Source organism: Oncorhynchus masou, chromosome 32 (genome assembly GCF_036934945.1).
Source record: "Oncorhynchus masou masou isolate Uvic2021 chromosome 32, UVic_Omas_1.1, whole genome shotgun sequence".
NCBI lineage: Eukaryota > Metazoa > Chordata > Actinopteri > Salmoniformes > Salmonidae > Oncorhynchus > Oncorhynchus masou.
Window position 1 is genome coordinate 27,240,699 of NC_088243.1, and position 17,268 is coordinate 27,257,966.

Consider the following 17,268-nt stretch of genomic DNA (forward strand, 5'->3'; position numbering starts at 1 on the left):
TCCCTTTGTCCATATTAGAAACCAAGAGAAAATAATCTCACACCTGAATGTTTTCACAGATGTTGCTCTTCCCCATAAAATAAGCAATAAAAGTAGTGACCTACAAAACAGACACACATTACTCCTCTATTGTCCTTATCTTTCAGGTCACATTCAATAATGGAGAGGCCAGACAACAGTAAAATTGACTATGTTAATTTCCATAATTTCCGGCACACAGAAAAAAACATCCCATAGCACACAGGGTCTGAAACAAAACTAACCAATCATTTTTATTTTTTACTGAATAAGCACAACAAATTATTAGGACTTTGAGGCCAACAATATACAGTTAACGAAGCTGGATCTCAATGTAAAAAATATGTTAGTCAATTTCCGTGCATTCTTTACCCCTCCAAACAACTTTATATAAGACAACATAATATAGATACATATGTACTGTACAGAGACAAACTACTGACAGAAGTTTGCTTTTTAGTTCTAGTGTTTATAATGCTGAAAGTGAATGAAATATCGTATTAAATTGTAATACTGTATTCAATTTGGATCTAGATCAGAGTAGTGATGGATTCAAGTTTCATGAACACTTGAAAGTGATGAGTCACTCATTTCATTTCTCAATGTAGAGCAAGACGTTTCCATTACAGGTTAGATATGTCAGTGACCGGCTCAGAGTAAGTCTCTAGTTAATCCACCCAATTGGAGAATGAAGCCTCGACTTCCTCAAATACAAGACCAAAAGAATCAGACCACACTCAGCATTTAAGATACAGATGGGTCCTTCTTATTTTTTAGCTATCTTGAGATTCATACATCTTTATTAAATGTTGGGTGTACAGACACGCCACACATTGAGTGATTTCTGGGTTTACCCAGTTAACATGTAAGATCACAAAATCCCCTTTCCATTAAGAACAGATCTGATGTGTTATTTAGCCCTAAACATTGAAAAGTTCACAGCCCAAAGATACTCCAAAATAACTATGTGAAAGAAAGAGACAAAATGTGGTTGAGAAACCCCTAGGTAAACCGTACACCAAATTGTACCTTGTACATCCTTAGACAGGCAAAAAGACTTTAAGGGGACAGAAAGAGGTCAATCTTAGCTCCTTAAGGCTGCCAGTCTAGAATGCATCTCCTCAATGTCCTCCTCCGACTCATCCTCTGAGGCTGCAGCTGCGGCAGGAGGCTCCATTTCAGGCAGGGCGTCTGTGACTTTGCTGGGCGCTTTGCCAAGGGCACCTGATATGGAACAAACCACCAGGGGTCAGCATGTATAATAGTATTTTTTTTATCCTCTCCAGACAGGCAATAATATACAGCCCCAAACAACTGAGACAAGCTTGATTACCAGAGGGACTATCTTTACCTGCTGTGATCTCAAAGAGGATCTTATCAACTTCCGCCTCTGCTGCCTCCTCCATCTCATCGTCATCCTCCATGCTTTCAAAGGTATCCTCCAACATCTCCTCGATGATACCAGCCTGTGGGACACTCACAACATAAATAATCAATACTCAAACAGTATTTACTAATTTAAACATAAAAATTCAATATATATTCAAACATAAACTATGTTTGTAGCTTTGGGGCCTCCCGGGTGGTGCAGCGGTCTAAGGCACTGCAGCGCTTGAGGCTTCGCTACAGATCCGGGTTCGGGAGACCCATGAGGCGATGCACAATTGGCCCCGTGTCGTTCGGGGAGATTTAGGCCGGCAGAGATGTCCTTGTCCCATCGCGCTCTAGCGACTCCTGTGGCAAGCCGGGCCCATGCACCCCAACACAGTCGGCAGTTGTACGGTGTTTCCTCCAACACATTGGTGCGGCTGGCTTCGGGGTTAAGCAGCAATGTGTCAAGAAGCAGTGAGGCTTGGCAGGGTCGTGTTTCGGAGGACCCATGGCTCTCGATCTTCACCTCTCCCGAGTCTGTACAGGAGTTGCAGCGATGGGACAAGACTAACTACCAATTGGATACCACAACATTGGGGGTAAAAAGAATACTTTAAAAATATATATTTGGCAGTGGTTACCTAAACTGGACGGCATCCCTGAGTCCCTGAGACAGCTACACACATAGAGAAACAGACATGAGCAGTGATAGATTTATGCTCCCAACAGACACAAAGTGGCCACAGTGAGTCAGCAGATATGCGACTGACCTTCATCATCTCCTTAGACAGCTCCCTCATGGTGCCCTGGATCTCTGGGATCTTTACTAAGCTCTGCATGGCTTTCATGACCTCTGTGCTCTTCTGAAGGGCCCCAGCTACACGCAATACAGCTGAAAAAATAACAGCAGAGTCACACACAACCCCTTCCAATTGGGATGTGTACTGTAGCATGACATGTAAAGTACATATTCATATTACGGACATAACTTGGCCTGACCACTTGGCTTGACCAGGAAAAACTTAGGACCGTACTAGCTTACAGTTACAAAGCGTTTCTATTCATTTATCATCATCAACTGAACTTATCCTGGGTATTTTCAAGATACACATGGCCAAAAGCTCGGCAAACATCTCTTTATAAAATCATGTGCATTAATATGGAGTTGGTCCCCCCTTTGCTGCTATAACCTCCTCCACTCTTCTGGGAAGGATTTACACTAGATGTTGGAACATTGCTACAGGGACTTGCTTCCATTCAGCCACAACAGGTCGGACACTGGATGTTGGGTGGTTAGGCCTGGCTCGAAGTCGGCATTCCAATTCATCCCAATGGTGTTCGATGGAGTTGAGGTTAGGACTCTGTGCAGTCCAGTCAAGTTCTTCCACTCCGATCTTGACAAACCACTTCTGTATGCACCTCGCTTTGTGCACGGGGGCATTGTCATGCAGAAACAGGAAAGGGCCTTCCGCAAACTGTTGCCACAAAGTTGGAAGCACAGAATCGTCTAGAATATCATTGTATGCTATAACATTAAGACTTCCCTTCACTGGAACTAAGGAACCTAGCTCAAACCATGAAAAACAGCCCCAGATCATTATTCCTCTTTCACCAAACCTTACAGTTGGCACTATGCACTGGGGCAAGTAGCATTCTCCTGGCATCTGCCAAACACAGATTCGTCCGTCGGACTGCCTGATGGTGATGTGTGACTTATCACTCCAGAGAACACGTTTCCACTGCTCCAGAGTCCAATGGTGGCGAGCTTTACACTATTCCAGCCGACACTTGGCATTGCGCATGGTAATCTTAGGCTAGTGTGCGGCTGCTTGGCCATTGAAACCCATTTCATGAAGCTCCCGACAAACAGTTATTGTGCCAACGTTGATTCCAGAGGCAGTTTGGAATTCGGTAGTGAGTGTTGCAACCAAAGACATTTTTACACCCTATGTGCTTCAGACGTGCCATTCTGTGAGCTTGTGTGGCCTACCACTTTGCGGCTGAACCTTTGTTGCTCCTAGACGTATCCACTTCACAATAACAGCCCTTACAGTTGACCAGGGCAGCTCTAGCAGGGCAGAAATTTAACGAACTGACTTGTTGGAAAGGTAGAATCCTATGACGGTGCCACATCTAAAGTCACTGAGCTCTTCAGTATGGGCCATTCTACTATTATTGTTTTCCTATGGAGATTGCATGTCTGTGTCCTCAATTTTATACACCAGTCAGTAATGGGTGTGGCTGAAATAGCCCAATCCACTAATTTGAAGGGGTGTCCACATACAATATACACTATATATGCAAAAGTATCTGGTGGCACTATATCAGTTGCTTTAACACTCACAAAGCTGGTTCTTCATGCTGAGTAGTACAGAGTTCATTTGGGCTTTGGAAGCATAAAGTTTGCTGACTGCACGTTTCGACTGGATCATCTCTTTTGCAAGAACCACACACACGTCCCGGTGTCCCTTTTTAGCAGCATCTTTAATGGATCTCTTTACCTTCTCCTCCTCCCTCTGAATGTCTGAGATACAAGAGAGGAACAATGAGAAACTGCTAAATAATGTAATGTAACAAACTGTAATGTATAACATAAGTTTGACAGCAGCTTTCATTTGTGTAGGTTGTCTACCAAACGTACATTGGTGATGAAATTTAACTTCCTTATGTTATAAAATACATATTACCAAGACAAATATTATTATTCATGTTCTGAATCGTTCAGTGGGGTCTTTGTCTCACATTTCATTAACAGTAGTATACCCAAAAACTGTTGACAGAGCGGTGCAGCTTTCTCGCAGAAACTTTTGAGGATTTTACATGTTGTGGTGGTTGTCTTCAAAGTAATTTCCGCAGGTCGCAAAAAGAAAAAGCTGGATTAAATGTAAAAGGCTTTTAAAAGGCTTTTTTGAAATAAACAGTATGTTCAGTGTTCCATTGATATTTCACAAAGATATACTTTTTTTGATGAGAAATCTTTTTTTTTAAATAACAGGAAAATGTCACATTGAGAAGTGTATACTAAAATCTGATAATACTACGTCTCAAAATCGATATCTATGCCCTGCGGATTTGAGAAGAAAGATGCCAAGTTCAACCTGAAAGTGAGCCTTCATTCTTGCACAGCATCCAGTCTATAGCTGACACGAAGCTGTGCAATTTAACTTTTTCTTCTTCTCTGGCCTCCGTTGATTTAGTCACCCTAATTTTTGCCATCCTACGAGGGTAAAACTTTTGAATGGATTTTGATAGACATGAGGTTTGGTCCATTGGTTTAACAGTAGTTTTTTTTACCCATTAGTGAAAATATGAGATTTTGATTGGACACCGTACTTTGTGTTTATGTTGCTTTAGTGTATTGAAAACGATTTGCTCTCTGACATTCTTAGAGTAACAAAGAGAGTAACAAAGCAAAGTCGCACTGGACCTCACATAAAATAGCCTTGAAGCTCTTCTTCTCACCTCGAATTTGTCTGTCAATCACTCTCATCTCCTTCCTGATTTTGAGTGACCATTCATTTACCTTAAATGATAGAAAAAGTGAATTAAGTGTAAAAAAAAGAGTAAAATATGACATTAACTGTGCTATTCACTGTAAAGTTTCGAGGAAATGTAGTGTAAACACAGCATATTTGAGACAGAACCATGAAAACGTGCTTTAGATTGTTGGTTTGTTTACATCCGAAGATGGTGCTGACTGCTACCTGCTGCTTGTACTTTAACGTTATCTGTGTGGCTAGCCACAGCATTTTCGGGAATAAAGTTTGTAACGATACGCTACACATTCTTTCAATACAAGTAGCAAGCACAGACAAGCACTTAGCTTGCTAGCTAACAATCAAACTGAAATGCTAACGTTAGCTAGCTCAGCAACAGTTGCCCAGCTAACGTTAGTTGGCTAACGTTAGGGAGCCAGCTCGTTAACGTTATCTGCCTTGGTCAACGTTATCTAGCTAGCTAACGTTGCATTAGCTACTTTAAAACACAACGCTATTCCATTGAAGTTGAGATACGACTGAGAAGAGTTATTCAATAAACGCAACACCGTCGCCATGCCATGAATAACCAGAGCTGGCTAACTTCGAATGCATTGTTTGGCACGCTGATAGCTGGCTAGCTCGCAAGCTCGTCGCCCTTTACCAGAAGCCTTTACTTACCAGGTCTTTCGGTGGTTTATCGTGTGTTTTCCCGAACAGCCCCATGTTGATTACAACGTAAACGTTAACTAACTTAGCTAAACTGATAATAATACAGAAAACCACAGAAAAAGTGTCATACACCTTCAACCACTTCCTGATTCCAAGCTACGCCACTTCGCCTCACAGGCCACGTTCCAATACGTGCACGCAATCTTCTTTTCCTGTATTTTTTCCTTGAATCTAAATGACTGAAACTATGTAGTGCTAAATGCAAAATAATGTTAAAATGTATCAAACGTATTCAATATTTCCAAATGATAAGGTCGTCAATATACTTAAACCAATAGACCCAAAGCATGACATCAGAGATAGGCCTAGCAAATGTAATGTGTTTTGGATCCAACACAATGCAGTGAGTGGTATGCTACCTGGTGGCCACTTAAATTGTAGAAACCGCAGGAACACATAGCCTAATAACTAGCCCGTGGGAATGTCTACATGGCTCATAAGCGTTCAGCACCATGGACAGCTAGCAACACGACGAAAGTGAACTAAAACAAAGGAGTGATCACAGATTCAGCACCATGGCCGCTGAACAGCGTTGAATCCGAGTAGGTCATATGAGTGAAGATTCAGCTCACCTGTGTTGTATTGTGGTTAGGTCCCCTGAAACCTAGAATTGTAGGCTATAACTAAAGGAAGACATTGAAGATATTTGGAAATACTGCAATCTGACTCTTTGGTATTAGCTTCATACCTTGAGCTGCACCTGTTCAATTCCAGTATTCCAGTTCAATTACAGCCTCTCAGTAATACTTTTGGCTTTGGTATGTATCAACATTTTGTAAGTCGCTCTGGATAAGAGCGTCTGCCAAATGACTTAAATGTAAATGTAAATGTAACATTGAGGTATGCCTAGGCTTACATATCTGTATAATGGTGACATGACACGAGGCCTGTGATCCCTTTGTATGTGGAGTGTCAATGGAGGGTGTGCAACTCAATATTAGGAATGTGTTCATAATGTTTTGTACAGTTAGTGTATATCCAGTGGTCTGCAAAAAAAGGGTATTACAGAGGTCAATATAACTTGTTGTTTTTATAGCATTTTGCCTGGCAGGATTGCTTCTCGTGGCAAATCCACTTATCCCTACACTAGCAGACCATGCCCTACACTGTCACTCATGACGTAAAGGCAGATTCCCTTTCAAGGACTTCTAGATTTTTCTCTCATATGGTCTGTCGCACCAATCAAATACACCTTTGGTGAATTTTAACCAATAACAGATAGCAGGGGCGGGTTTTAAAGGCATTCCAGACTGATCTTTACAATTGCGCATGTTTGCTTGGATTGCCGGATGGTACTGTAGCCATATAGAGGCTGAGAGAATCCTGTGGACATCCAGGCTCACTGGGATTAGGTTGAATGAGTTGACTATAAACAGTTTGTTTTACATAACAGCTAGTAATTTAGTCAGCACTGTGTAAACTAACTCTAAAATAGATGCTGAAAACGAAAGGCATAATTTAAAATAGCCTACAGTCACGCATAGTGGAGTATTTTATTTTTCTAATCGGAAAGGTGTCAAGTGTCAGTCGTAACGTGGAATAGCGCAAGTTAACAGCTACGTTCATTATGTCAGTAGTAGGTATTGATGTGGGTTTCCAAAATTGTTACATCGCTGTTGCCAGAAGCGGCGGCATTGAAACCATTGCCAATGAATACAGTGACAGATGTACGCCGTAAGTATATCATTGACACTATATAGAATGTGACTGTGCGCAATGTTTGCGACTGGATGCGCGCTGTAGCCTACCTGATGGCGTAGTGATCAAATGCTTCTACGATGGATGTTTCATGTGTAATTATGAATATCTTACATTGGAGGATGACATTACATTGGATAGTATTTTTTCTTCCATGTACATGCGTAGCCTATTGATTGGTATATTTTTCAGCTTTGCATATTACAACGTTATAACCTCGTCTCCATTCTCAGAAGTCTTTGTTACATGTTAATTTTACCAAATGACTTAATAATTGCAATCGTATACGTATATGGAATTTTTGGCCTTATCTTACACTTTTCTATCCTATCCTGTTCCGAGACATTATTTTTAAGGCTTGGCGATAGCCTACGCCCAAATATGACCAAATTGTTCAGTATTAGAATGTTTTTGTTGATTTCTTTCTATATCTCATGTCTTATCGTTGTTTTAATGAATATGTTTACATTACTCTATTTTTGAAATAAGATATGTTGTGGGTGTTTTTTTCAAAGCAGGCCCATGCGTTGAGTGTCAACAAAATGTAGGCTATATCGCATTTCATTTCTGGCGATCATCATTGCATTTGCTGGGACTTGACTGTTGTGGTAATTTTTTTGCTCTCAGACATAGAGTACGACAAATTCCCATGTGGACAGAATCATTTGAACAAAGATAAATATAGGCTCTAGATTGGCTGCTTGTAAGCCTATGGCTGCTTGTAAGCCTATGTAAATGTGACTATCATACACACGTTATGACGTTGGAAGAGGTGACTGTGAAAAACATGGAGCCTTATGGCCTAAAGTTTAGTTGACACTAATTCCTCTCGAAACTGCAAGATTCCACCTACTCCTCCTAACATGCCACTGTGCAAGGTGCACCAATACTCTCAGTGAGTGGGAATGTAATGACCTGGGTTTTATTACAGCCTGCTCTTGCAAATAACTACAATTTCCAATTAACTAAAATGACATCAGAGCAACTGCAGGCATCTTTTTCTATGCATATAAAAACCCGGATCACTTTTTGTCAGCAACACAATGAGCTGATGCCGTAAGTGTATCAGTTAAATTCGTTAAGAAAGGGATATTATTAATGAGCACGAATTCTTCGGAATCCACTTCCCGAAAATGTCTGAAGCTTCTGCGCATGTGCGGTATTCTCTACTTTACTCACGGTCTTTGCTCTACTCGTTCGGCTGCCCAGAGAACATGCTACTATTTTAAATATTTGAAGGTGAACTGTTCTGTCTTACTGCCCTAATTCATAATACTTTCAGACTCCCTTGTGAAATTCCCTTAATAATCTGCAGATTTTCAACCTCCATCGTTCTAAACTGGTATTCTTCTTTCTATGTCAATCTATCTTGTAGCCTACCATCAACCATTAGGCCTATAGCATATTTTTTATGTATTCATTTGTTTTGGTTCCCCAGGGCTTGGGTGTCTCTGGCCTCCAAAAACCGCACCATTGGAAATGCAGCCAAGGGTCAAGTAAGATAATCAAATGAGAATAGATTTTATAGTACTAGTACTGTGCTGATAAATACTTTTGGGGAAATTATCAAATTGTTCAGGATCAAATCACATGTAAGTAAAACAAATATGTTTTATTTCAGATTATAACAAATTTCAAAAACACAGTCCATGGCTTCAAGAAGTTCCATGGCAGAGCGTTCGATGACCCATATGTCCAGGGGGAGAAACCCAAGTTGCCTTACAGCTTGCACAAGCTGGCCAGTGGCAACACTGGAATCAAGGTAACACCACTGTACACATTTCCACTTGGTTCACTTTTCACTGCACTCCATTTATATTTTCTTCTCTTTAGCTCCATCACCCCATGGACCATTATCGCTATGTACTGTACCATTGTTATTTTGCTCAATTGTTTGTATTTTCTACTGTATTTGACCCACAAAGAAGATAATTTTGCAGTTTTAAAGCTAATTTTCTTGTAGTTTTATACATTTTGCCATGTCTAATGTGTATTTTTGCGATATTGAGTGACTCAAACATCACCATAAAATCTATGGGCTGAAAAACTTAGCTAAGAAACATAAGCCGACATGGGCTAGTTGATCTGTACATTTCTGAGAAGTTCTAAATAGTACTCCATGGTATGCAATGACTGACATGACAAGAGGAAAACTGATGATGCACTACCCAATTTTGAAATTACACTGTCTGAATTTATTATTACATCTTTCAAGAGTAAGTTGAAAACTGAGTTCCTTATTATTATTATTTTTTTTGGGGGGGGGGGGCGCACACCGCATGCCGACCCCACAGTTTGGGAACCATTGGTCTAAATGGCCTAAATTAAAACTGTGTCCCATTCATAGGTGCGTTATCTGGATGAGGACAAGGTATTCACAATTGAGCAGGTAACAGCAATGCTGCTGACCAAGCTGAAGGAAACTTCAGAGAGCGCCCTCAAGAAGCCAGTTGTGGACTGTGTGATCTCTGTGAGTTGCAACAATATATTGCAATATACTGAAAATGGAACTAGTCAACATAATAACAATATAGCTACTGCACATCTGAATATACCATGAAACTAACCATACAAATATTTCCATCCTATTTCAAGTTTATTATTTTCTAACAAGAGTTTTGTTTCATAGGTTCCAAGTTTTTTCACCGATGCAGAGAGGAGGTCTGTGATGGATGCCACCCAAATTGCAGGGTTGAACTGTCTGCGTCTGATCAATGACACCACGGCAGGTCAGTGGTTCCCACAGAGTGTCTTTAGATTTATTGATTCTTGTTGCCTAAAGCATTAATGTGTATTTAATTGTTTCACAACACGTTTTTTATTTCTACCAACAACTTTATTTTATTAGGGAATATCATTATCCCAAAATAGGCTGGGGTTCCCTAGAGACTGCAGTTTTGCAAGTCTTAGTTTTCTCCCCTTAATCAGCAGGCACTGATATTCACAGAGGGCATTTGAAAAGCCCCTTGTTGGATTTGTAGGCCTGTGTAGGCATGCCTTTAAGTTACAATGTGTAGGCCTTTAAGCTACAATGTGTAGGCCTTTAAGCTACAATGTGTATTCCTTTAAGCTACAATGTGTAGGCCTTTAAGCTACAATGTGTTGGTCTTTAAGTTACAATGTGTAGGCCTTTAAGCTACAATGTGTAGGCCTTTAAGCTATAATGTGTATTCCTTTAAGCTACGTGTAGGCCTTTAAGCTACAATGTGTAGGCCTTTAAGCTACAATGTGTAGGCCTTTAAGCTGACAAACATATAATCATATTTTGTGATATTAGGTTTAGGGGACCAGAATGACTTTATAACACATACATTACTCATATTAATTTCCATCCACTAAGATGCTCTTATTCCTGCAGTGGTGTAGTGTTATTCATTAGAGTGTCTCACATTGTTGTTTCGAAATGGCAGTGGCCCTGGCTTATGGGATCTACAAACAGGACCTGCCCACCCCAGAAGAGAAGCCACGCAATGTGGTGTTCGTGGACCTGGGACATTCATCATTCCAGGTCTCCATATCAGCCTTTAACAAAGGCAAACTCAAGGTGGATTTTTATTCCTAAAGTACTGAAGCCTATCACTATTTTCACCCTTCTTTTTAAATGATTTATTCCATATTTAACCCCTAACTGTCTGGTCAATTAACCAGGTCCTGGCAACAGCCTTTGACCCCTACCTGGGTGGGCGTAACTTTGATGAGGCACTTGTGGATAACTTCTGCGAGGAATTCAAGGCAAGGTACAAGCTCAACGTGAGGGAGAACCCCAGGGCTATTCTGCGTCTGTCTCAGGAATGTGAGAAACTGAAGAAGTTGATGAGCGCCAACTGCTCTGACCTTCCCATTAACATCGAGTGCTTCATGAATGACATTGATGTGACAGGCAAGATGAACAGGTACACATATCGATTTGTGACCCCTTCATTTAGCTTCCTATAGTCTTAGAGATTTATATGCATTAATGATAATTCCACTTTTCCCCTTCCTTTTAATTTTCAGAGTCCAGTTTGAAGAACTGTGTGCACCCTTTTTGATGAGAGTAGAGGCACCATTGAAAGCAGTTATGGAACAATCAAGTACGTCATTTTTAGCAAATCGAATTTGATTTAGTAGATGAACATCCGTGGTGACAGTAAATTATATTTCAACATGTATTATTTTACCCTCTCTGTGTGTTTGTGTTTTGTGTCAGAGCTGAGCCGGGATGAGATCTATGCAGTGGAGGTGGTAGGAGGAGCCACCAGGATCCCTTCCATTAAAGAGAGGATCTCCAAGTTCTTTGGCAAAGATGTCAGCACCACACTCAATGCAGATGAGGCTGTGGCACGGGGCTGTGCTCTTCAGGTACTCCCCTATCCTCTTACAGAGATGGAAACTTCAGCCATCAATTGTATATGATTTGCTGTAATATTCAGTGTGTAACAAAGTGATTGTGTGTTTATGTCCTTGTTTGGGTGTGTGTTTGTTTATGTATGTGTGTGTGTAGTGTGCAATTATGTCCCCAGCGTTTAAGGTGCGTGAATTCTCTATCACTGATGTGGTTCCCTTTCCCATCACCCTGCGTTGGAAGTCCCCCACAGAAGATGGAGTTGGGTAAGGGCACATACTCAGCTGGCTCTATAGAAAGAAACATGCGTCTGTAGGTACAGTGTTGTTTATAGTAAGATGAGCAGACATCACAACTCAGTGTTTCCCTCTGTGTTTGTCTTGACCTCATTCAACACCACTGTCTGTTCTACAGAGAATGTGAGGTGTACAGTAAGAACCATGCAGCACCCTTCTCCAAAGTCATTACCTTCCACAAGAAGGAGCCCTTTGACTTGGAAGCGTTCTACAGCCTCCCACAGGAGCTGCCTTACCCGGACATCAGGATAGGTACACCTGCTTATTCAACTCAGGCCTCTGCAGTTCTTCCATCTTTAATGTACCTGTTCAAGGAATTTGAAGGTGGTCTCACTGAACATAAAATATGTAGCTGTAACACCCGGATGGCACTTTGCTATTCTGCCTTGAGATCCCCTTACAAGACAGAGCAGTGTGCTCTATGGAATTCAGCTCCAATATGTCTGTAATGGCTATTTGCAAGTGTTCCCTGGTGGCCAGCCTGATGATGAACATTGAAACCCTATAGTGGGGGTCTCCCACCTGGCAGGTAATTAGGACTCAGGCTTAATCTCTCATGGAACACTGCGTCCCTATGAGTCACAGGAGTCATTTACAGAGCCGAGCTGTGTGTGTGAGTGTGTGCATTATAAGGGGGTGTCGCAGATGGGATTTCAGTTTGAAAGAAGTGCAATTACTAGCTAGTCAGACCTCATCCTCTTTCCCCTGTCTCTGATGGACATGTCAATTCTCCAGTGTGTTTGTGTCATTTCTTGTGACTCCATCAGGTGTGACATTTGAATGTCTCTCTCCCTCCATCCCTTTCTCTCTTGCTTTCTCAGGGCGTTTTTCTGTTCAGAATGTGGTTCCCCAGCCTGATGGAGAGAGCTCCAAAGTGAAGGTCAAAGTGCGCGTCAACGTGCATGGCATCTTCAGTGTTTCCAGTGCCTCCCTGATCGAGAAGCAGAAGGGTGAAGGAGAGGATGTTCAGATGGACATGGAACCCACTGTGCAGAATGAAGGAAGGCCAGAGGACCAGGTAAGAGAGATAGGAGGAGTGAGAAGATTCACCTGATTCATGTTTTTCAGCCACTTCACACTATTTTAAGATTTCAGAGCAACAAAGAAGCTGTTGTTTAATCTTCCCTTTAAATGTCTTAGGTCTAAGACTTAAAGCACTGATTTGACCTCATGTCTTTTTCTATGTGGTTATTTTCACTCAAGCTCATTTTCTCTCTATTCCTGGCTCTTGAAGCTGCACCCCTTTCCTCTCATTGAAGATGACACCTTTAACTATATGGAGGAGGTTTGTGGTCACTGTGTGTGATTAGCCCTCACTCCAATCCCTTTTCATACTCCACTTCACCCTCTGCGAGGTGAAGTCCAATGCTGGTCTCATCTGTGGAGCACTGGTCTCACTAAGGTTCATCACATTGAGCTTGAGAGAACGGGTGTGTTTGTATAACCAGGCTTGGCAGTGTGTGACGCCAGAGGATACATGAAGCCAGTGGAATAGCTATTAAGATGAATATACTTTCCACATCTTCATAGCTCTATCCTTCACAGGCTGTGCTGTACCTGTGTCTGCTATAAAAAAAGAATCATCCTCCACTCCTTTGATATTATCAATATGTCAGTGTATTTGAATGTGTTACTCATACAGATCATAACATTCTAATTGGCATCTCTGAACAGTAGAGATTTTGATTAGATTAAAGCAACTGTCCAGTGAAAATCATATTCCGTTGTTGACTCGTATTGACTCGTTGTTGACTCGTATTTGTGGCCAAAGCATAAAATAGAGAAAACTCGTATCTCAAACACACCATTCCAACACAGAAAAGCAGCTTTTTAACTTACTTAATTACCATATTTTGGAAGGAAACCTATTTCACTCATATTGTAATTAATTATAGGTCATATTTTATAGAAATCTGGAAACACTGCACAGTTACTTTAAAAGGAGGGGTGTGCAGCTTGAAGTAAGCTGGTTGAGATAGACTAGACATAGGTGTAACATAATGAATTTCACTACTAAGGTGGTCCATGAGTCAAACCTACTGGAAGTAGAGCAGCCAAGAGTTGATTGTAATATTCAGGTGATGTTGCTGTGAGAGTGTCCTACTGTCTCAGACTAAAATGCAGGTGGACCAGGAGAGTCAAAGCCAGGGTGACCAGCAGAATGAGGATGTCAGTTCCTGCAGTAAGGTGAATACATTCATAATAAGAAACTATAATTACACTTAAACTTTTATGCCTTGTGAAACACTGCGAATCAATATAAGAGTTGGAACTGATTTATTTGTTTAATCTCCCAACAAAGGAGAGAGTCCCTGGTGAGAAGCAGGACCCAGCAGCAGGGGGAAGCAAGCCCAAAGTCAAAGTGAAAAGCACTGACCTTCCCATCCTGGCCAACATCATCAGACAGCTGGACAGGGGGGTCCTCAATGACTTTGTGGAGTATGAGGTGAGTCCCTCTTAAGGCCTTCCCAACAGCGGAGTCATATTCTCATTGTAATGCTGGTCACGTCAACTGGGGGAAAAAACTTTGACCCTAAGGAAAGCTTATTGTAAAGTAAAACTTACCTGCCTTGTTTAGTTCAAATACATAAAACATGAGTAGGAAGGGTTTCTGTATGAAGGTTAACAATCTGAACCACCTTTGGAAATGTAACAGCAAGTTCCGCATTAGTTGTCTCATTCATGATTGACCTATGTTGTACACTTCTACAAAACTGTGGCAGATGATGTACCTCACTGTGTCCTATATTTATGTGTGGCTGGATTCCATTGAGCCGCCTGGGAGTGGGTATTAGAGGAGGCGGAAGGCTGATTTTGGCTCTCAGCACACGTGCCTCCCTCTGTCGCTCCCTCCTTTTCTCTCTCTGTACTTCAGAGTCAGATGATCGTCCAGGACAAGCTGGAGAAAGAGAGGAATGATGCTAAGAATGCTGTGGAGGAATATGTGTATGACCTGCGGGACAAACTGTGTGGCATCTATGAGAAGTACACCACTGAGGAGGTAAGAACTTAGATTAACATATTCCTTTCAACTAATAAATAAATATTGCCACATTGAACAAAGAACAAGGCTTTGCAATACATCATGTGTTTACTGATACCTGTTTTGGCCTTTCTCACCTTCCAAAAAGGACAGTAATCGTCTGACAATGATGCTCGAAGACACAGAGAACTGGCTTTATGAGGAGGGAGAGGACCAAGACAAACAGGTCTATGTGGACAAGCTGGAAGATCTCAAGGTTAGTGTTCATTTAGCATAAAGGATTTTTATATCCAGCCTCTGCCTGCACCCATCTGCTATTATGGCAGTTCTGAAATCAGGAGCAAGATTCGTGAATAATAAACAAATGTTTTTGGGGGCATTTAGGTGAACAGTGTAATCTCCATTTGAAAACATTAACCTCCGTTTGAAGGTTTGGCTTCAAACGACTCAGCATTTTTTTTTGGTGACTTGACTGATGTGATTTGACTGATGTCCTTTTCCAGAGTTTTGGCCAGCCCATTCAGGACAAACACAGGGAGCAGGAGGACAGGCCGAGGGCATTTGAAGAAATGGGCAAGAAGATCCAACTCTATATGAAGGCTGTGGAGCTTTACAAACAGAAGGTCAAAATTTGAATACTTTTCAGTATCCTTTCATCTTTGTGATCTTTTTGTTTTTCTGGATTGCACTGATGTCAGAAAAGGCATTATCATGTTATTGCGTGCTTGTTATCTCCTACTTTAGAAACATTGAAGCCGTTCTATTTCTATGATTGAACCACCAATCACTAAAGTTCAGTGTGAGATGCAGTGAAATGATGCTGAGACCATTTACAATGCCCCTTTTTCTCTGTGAATTACTACACCACTGCTCTGTTGGGATTGTGCTAATTACTTTCTCTGTATTACCTTTTCCATATTCAGTACACTCCATTTGACTTGTTTAGTGTCATCAGTCATCTGTGGCCTGTACAGTTTTTAAACCTGGTTAGGTCAATGTCATAGTAATTTTATGAGCAATTGTGACACTATCTGTTCTAGGACTTAATATGTTTCTGGGTTTAACCCAAGATGTATGTAATAAACAATCTGTGAAATTTAGATTAATTAATTATTTTGTGAGGGTATAAATGAGGTAGAGGTGGTCTAGCTCTAATTGTTTTGTTTCCTATCTACACTCAGGATGAACGTTACCAGCATCTGAATACTGAGGAGATGAGCAACGTGGAGAAGTGTGTAAATGAAAGTATGGGCTGGATGAACAGCAAGATGAATGCCCAGAGCCAACTCACCATCGCCCAGGACCCAGTAGTCAAAGTAGCAGACATCATTACCAAAATACAGGTGTGTGTGATAAGAGGGTATGATTCAACCATATGACATGCTATTGGCACATCGTTACCAGTTACTTATCGTTTTAATAATACTGCATGTTCCGATCTCCCACATATACCTATACTTTAGGAACTGGATGAAGTATGCAACCCAGTGGTCAACCGGCCGAAGCCCAAAGCAGAGGATGTGTCAGAGGAGAACTACAAGAGCAACGGGGCCCATAACGGCCCAAGGCAAGGAGCTGACGGGAAGGGAGAGGCAAAGGGAAGCAACCAAACAAAGCCTCCCTCAGGAGAGATGGAGATTGACTGAGCCCCTCTCTGCCAAACAAGCTCTGCTATCATCACTCTAGCTCCCATCAGAGCAGGTCTACCCAAACATACATAGTATATCAAGGGACCATTTTTCCATGTCCACCACCACTCAGCAGGCTGTTTTGTGCATTTGTATTTAGAGTCCCCCTGTTTGATTTTTACCTTTTTAGACTTACCCTTGTATGTTACAATGGTGCACTCCTTCTTGAGTGGTTAGACAATACCATATATAGTCATTAACTGTAAAACTAGATATAGATTAAAACAATGCAGGCTCTCCCAAAAATTGTTTTTCTAAACCATATGTGTTTGCATTTCAAAAGTCCCATAAGCAGATCTCTAAGGTGACTCTTATTGCACATAACCTTGTAGTGAAACATAAGTAGAATTACTGTCTGAACAAATGCTAAGGCTTATTAAACTATTAGTAAACTATGTATGCAATAATACATATTATATATATTTGTATTTAATATATTAATTTGAAAAGATGTCTGTATGTCTAGATTCTGTAAATATTATTTTAGTAATTTAAACTGGCCAGTGCATATAGTTGTGTATAGGATACATTCCTAGTGTTGAAATGGGTGACACACCACAACTGTCAAGTAGCAAGACAAGAGAGCAAGGTGCTGCCTATTCTTTTACTTGTTTTCATGCATTTCCATATTTGAATCATGAGATTTTAAGACGGCAAGTAATAAATGCATTATTTTTGTCTT

The 17,268-nt window shown here is 41.0% G+C and overlaps 2 protein-coding genes across 4 annotated transcripts; one reads left to right on the forward strand and one right to left on the reverse strand.

Annotated features, from left to right (window-relative positions):
• Positions 1-246: 246 nt before the first annotated feature.
• Positions 247-5,957, reverse strand: chmp3 (charged multivesicular body protein 3). 2 transcript variants are annotated; one of them, XM_064953710.1, is made up of 7 exons: positions 5,547-5,957; positions 4,852-4,912; positions 3,734-3,913; positions 2,160-2,281; positions 2,031-2,065; positions 1,370-1,484; positions 247-1,242 (listed from the first exon to the last, which is right to left on the reverse strand). In XM_064953710.1, exons 1-7 carry the CDS (start codon positions 5,589-5,591, stop codon positions 1,111-1,113), a joined length of 690 nt encoding a protein of 229 aa, XP_064809782.1. In that variant the 5' UTR covers positions 5,592-5,957; the 3' UTR covers positions 247-1,110. The 2 variants fall into 2 exon arrangements, with proteins under 2 accessions (XP_064809782.1, XP_064809783.1); XM_064953711.1 differs by lacking the exon at positions 2,031-2,065 and having other exon boundaries at positions 5,547-5,954.
• A 920-nt stretch (positions 5,958-6,877) lies between these two features.
• LOC135525822 (heat shock 70 kDa protein 4L-like) lies at positions 6,878-17,266 on the forward strand. 2 transcript variants are annotated; one of them, XM_064953713.1, is made up of 19 exons: positions 6,878-7,271; positions 8,734-8,791; positions 8,917-9,057; positions 9,643-9,765; positions 9,925-10,024; positions 10,706-10,839; positions 10,944-11,188; positions 11,292-11,368; positions 11,485-11,636; positions 11,779-11,885; positions 12,034-12,167; positions 12,737-12,933; positions 14,028-14,102; positions 14,218-14,361; positions 14,791-14,916; positions 15,047-15,154; positions 15,402-15,521; positions 16,080-16,241; positions 16,362-17,266. In XM_064953713.1, the coding sequence occupies exons 1-19, from the start codon at positions 7,165-7,167 to the stop codon at positions 16,542-16,544; spliced, it is 2,493 nt and encodes an 830-aa protein (XP_064809785.1). In that variant the 5' UTR covers positions 6,878-7,164; the 3' UTR covers positions 16,545-17,266. The 2 variants fall into 2 exon arrangements, with proteins under 2 accessions (XP_064809785.1, XP_064809786.1); XM_064953714.1 differs by lacking the exon at positions 6,878-7,271 and adding an exon at positions 7,314-7,390.
• The last annotated feature ends 2 nt before the right edge of the window (positions 17,267-17,268 follow it).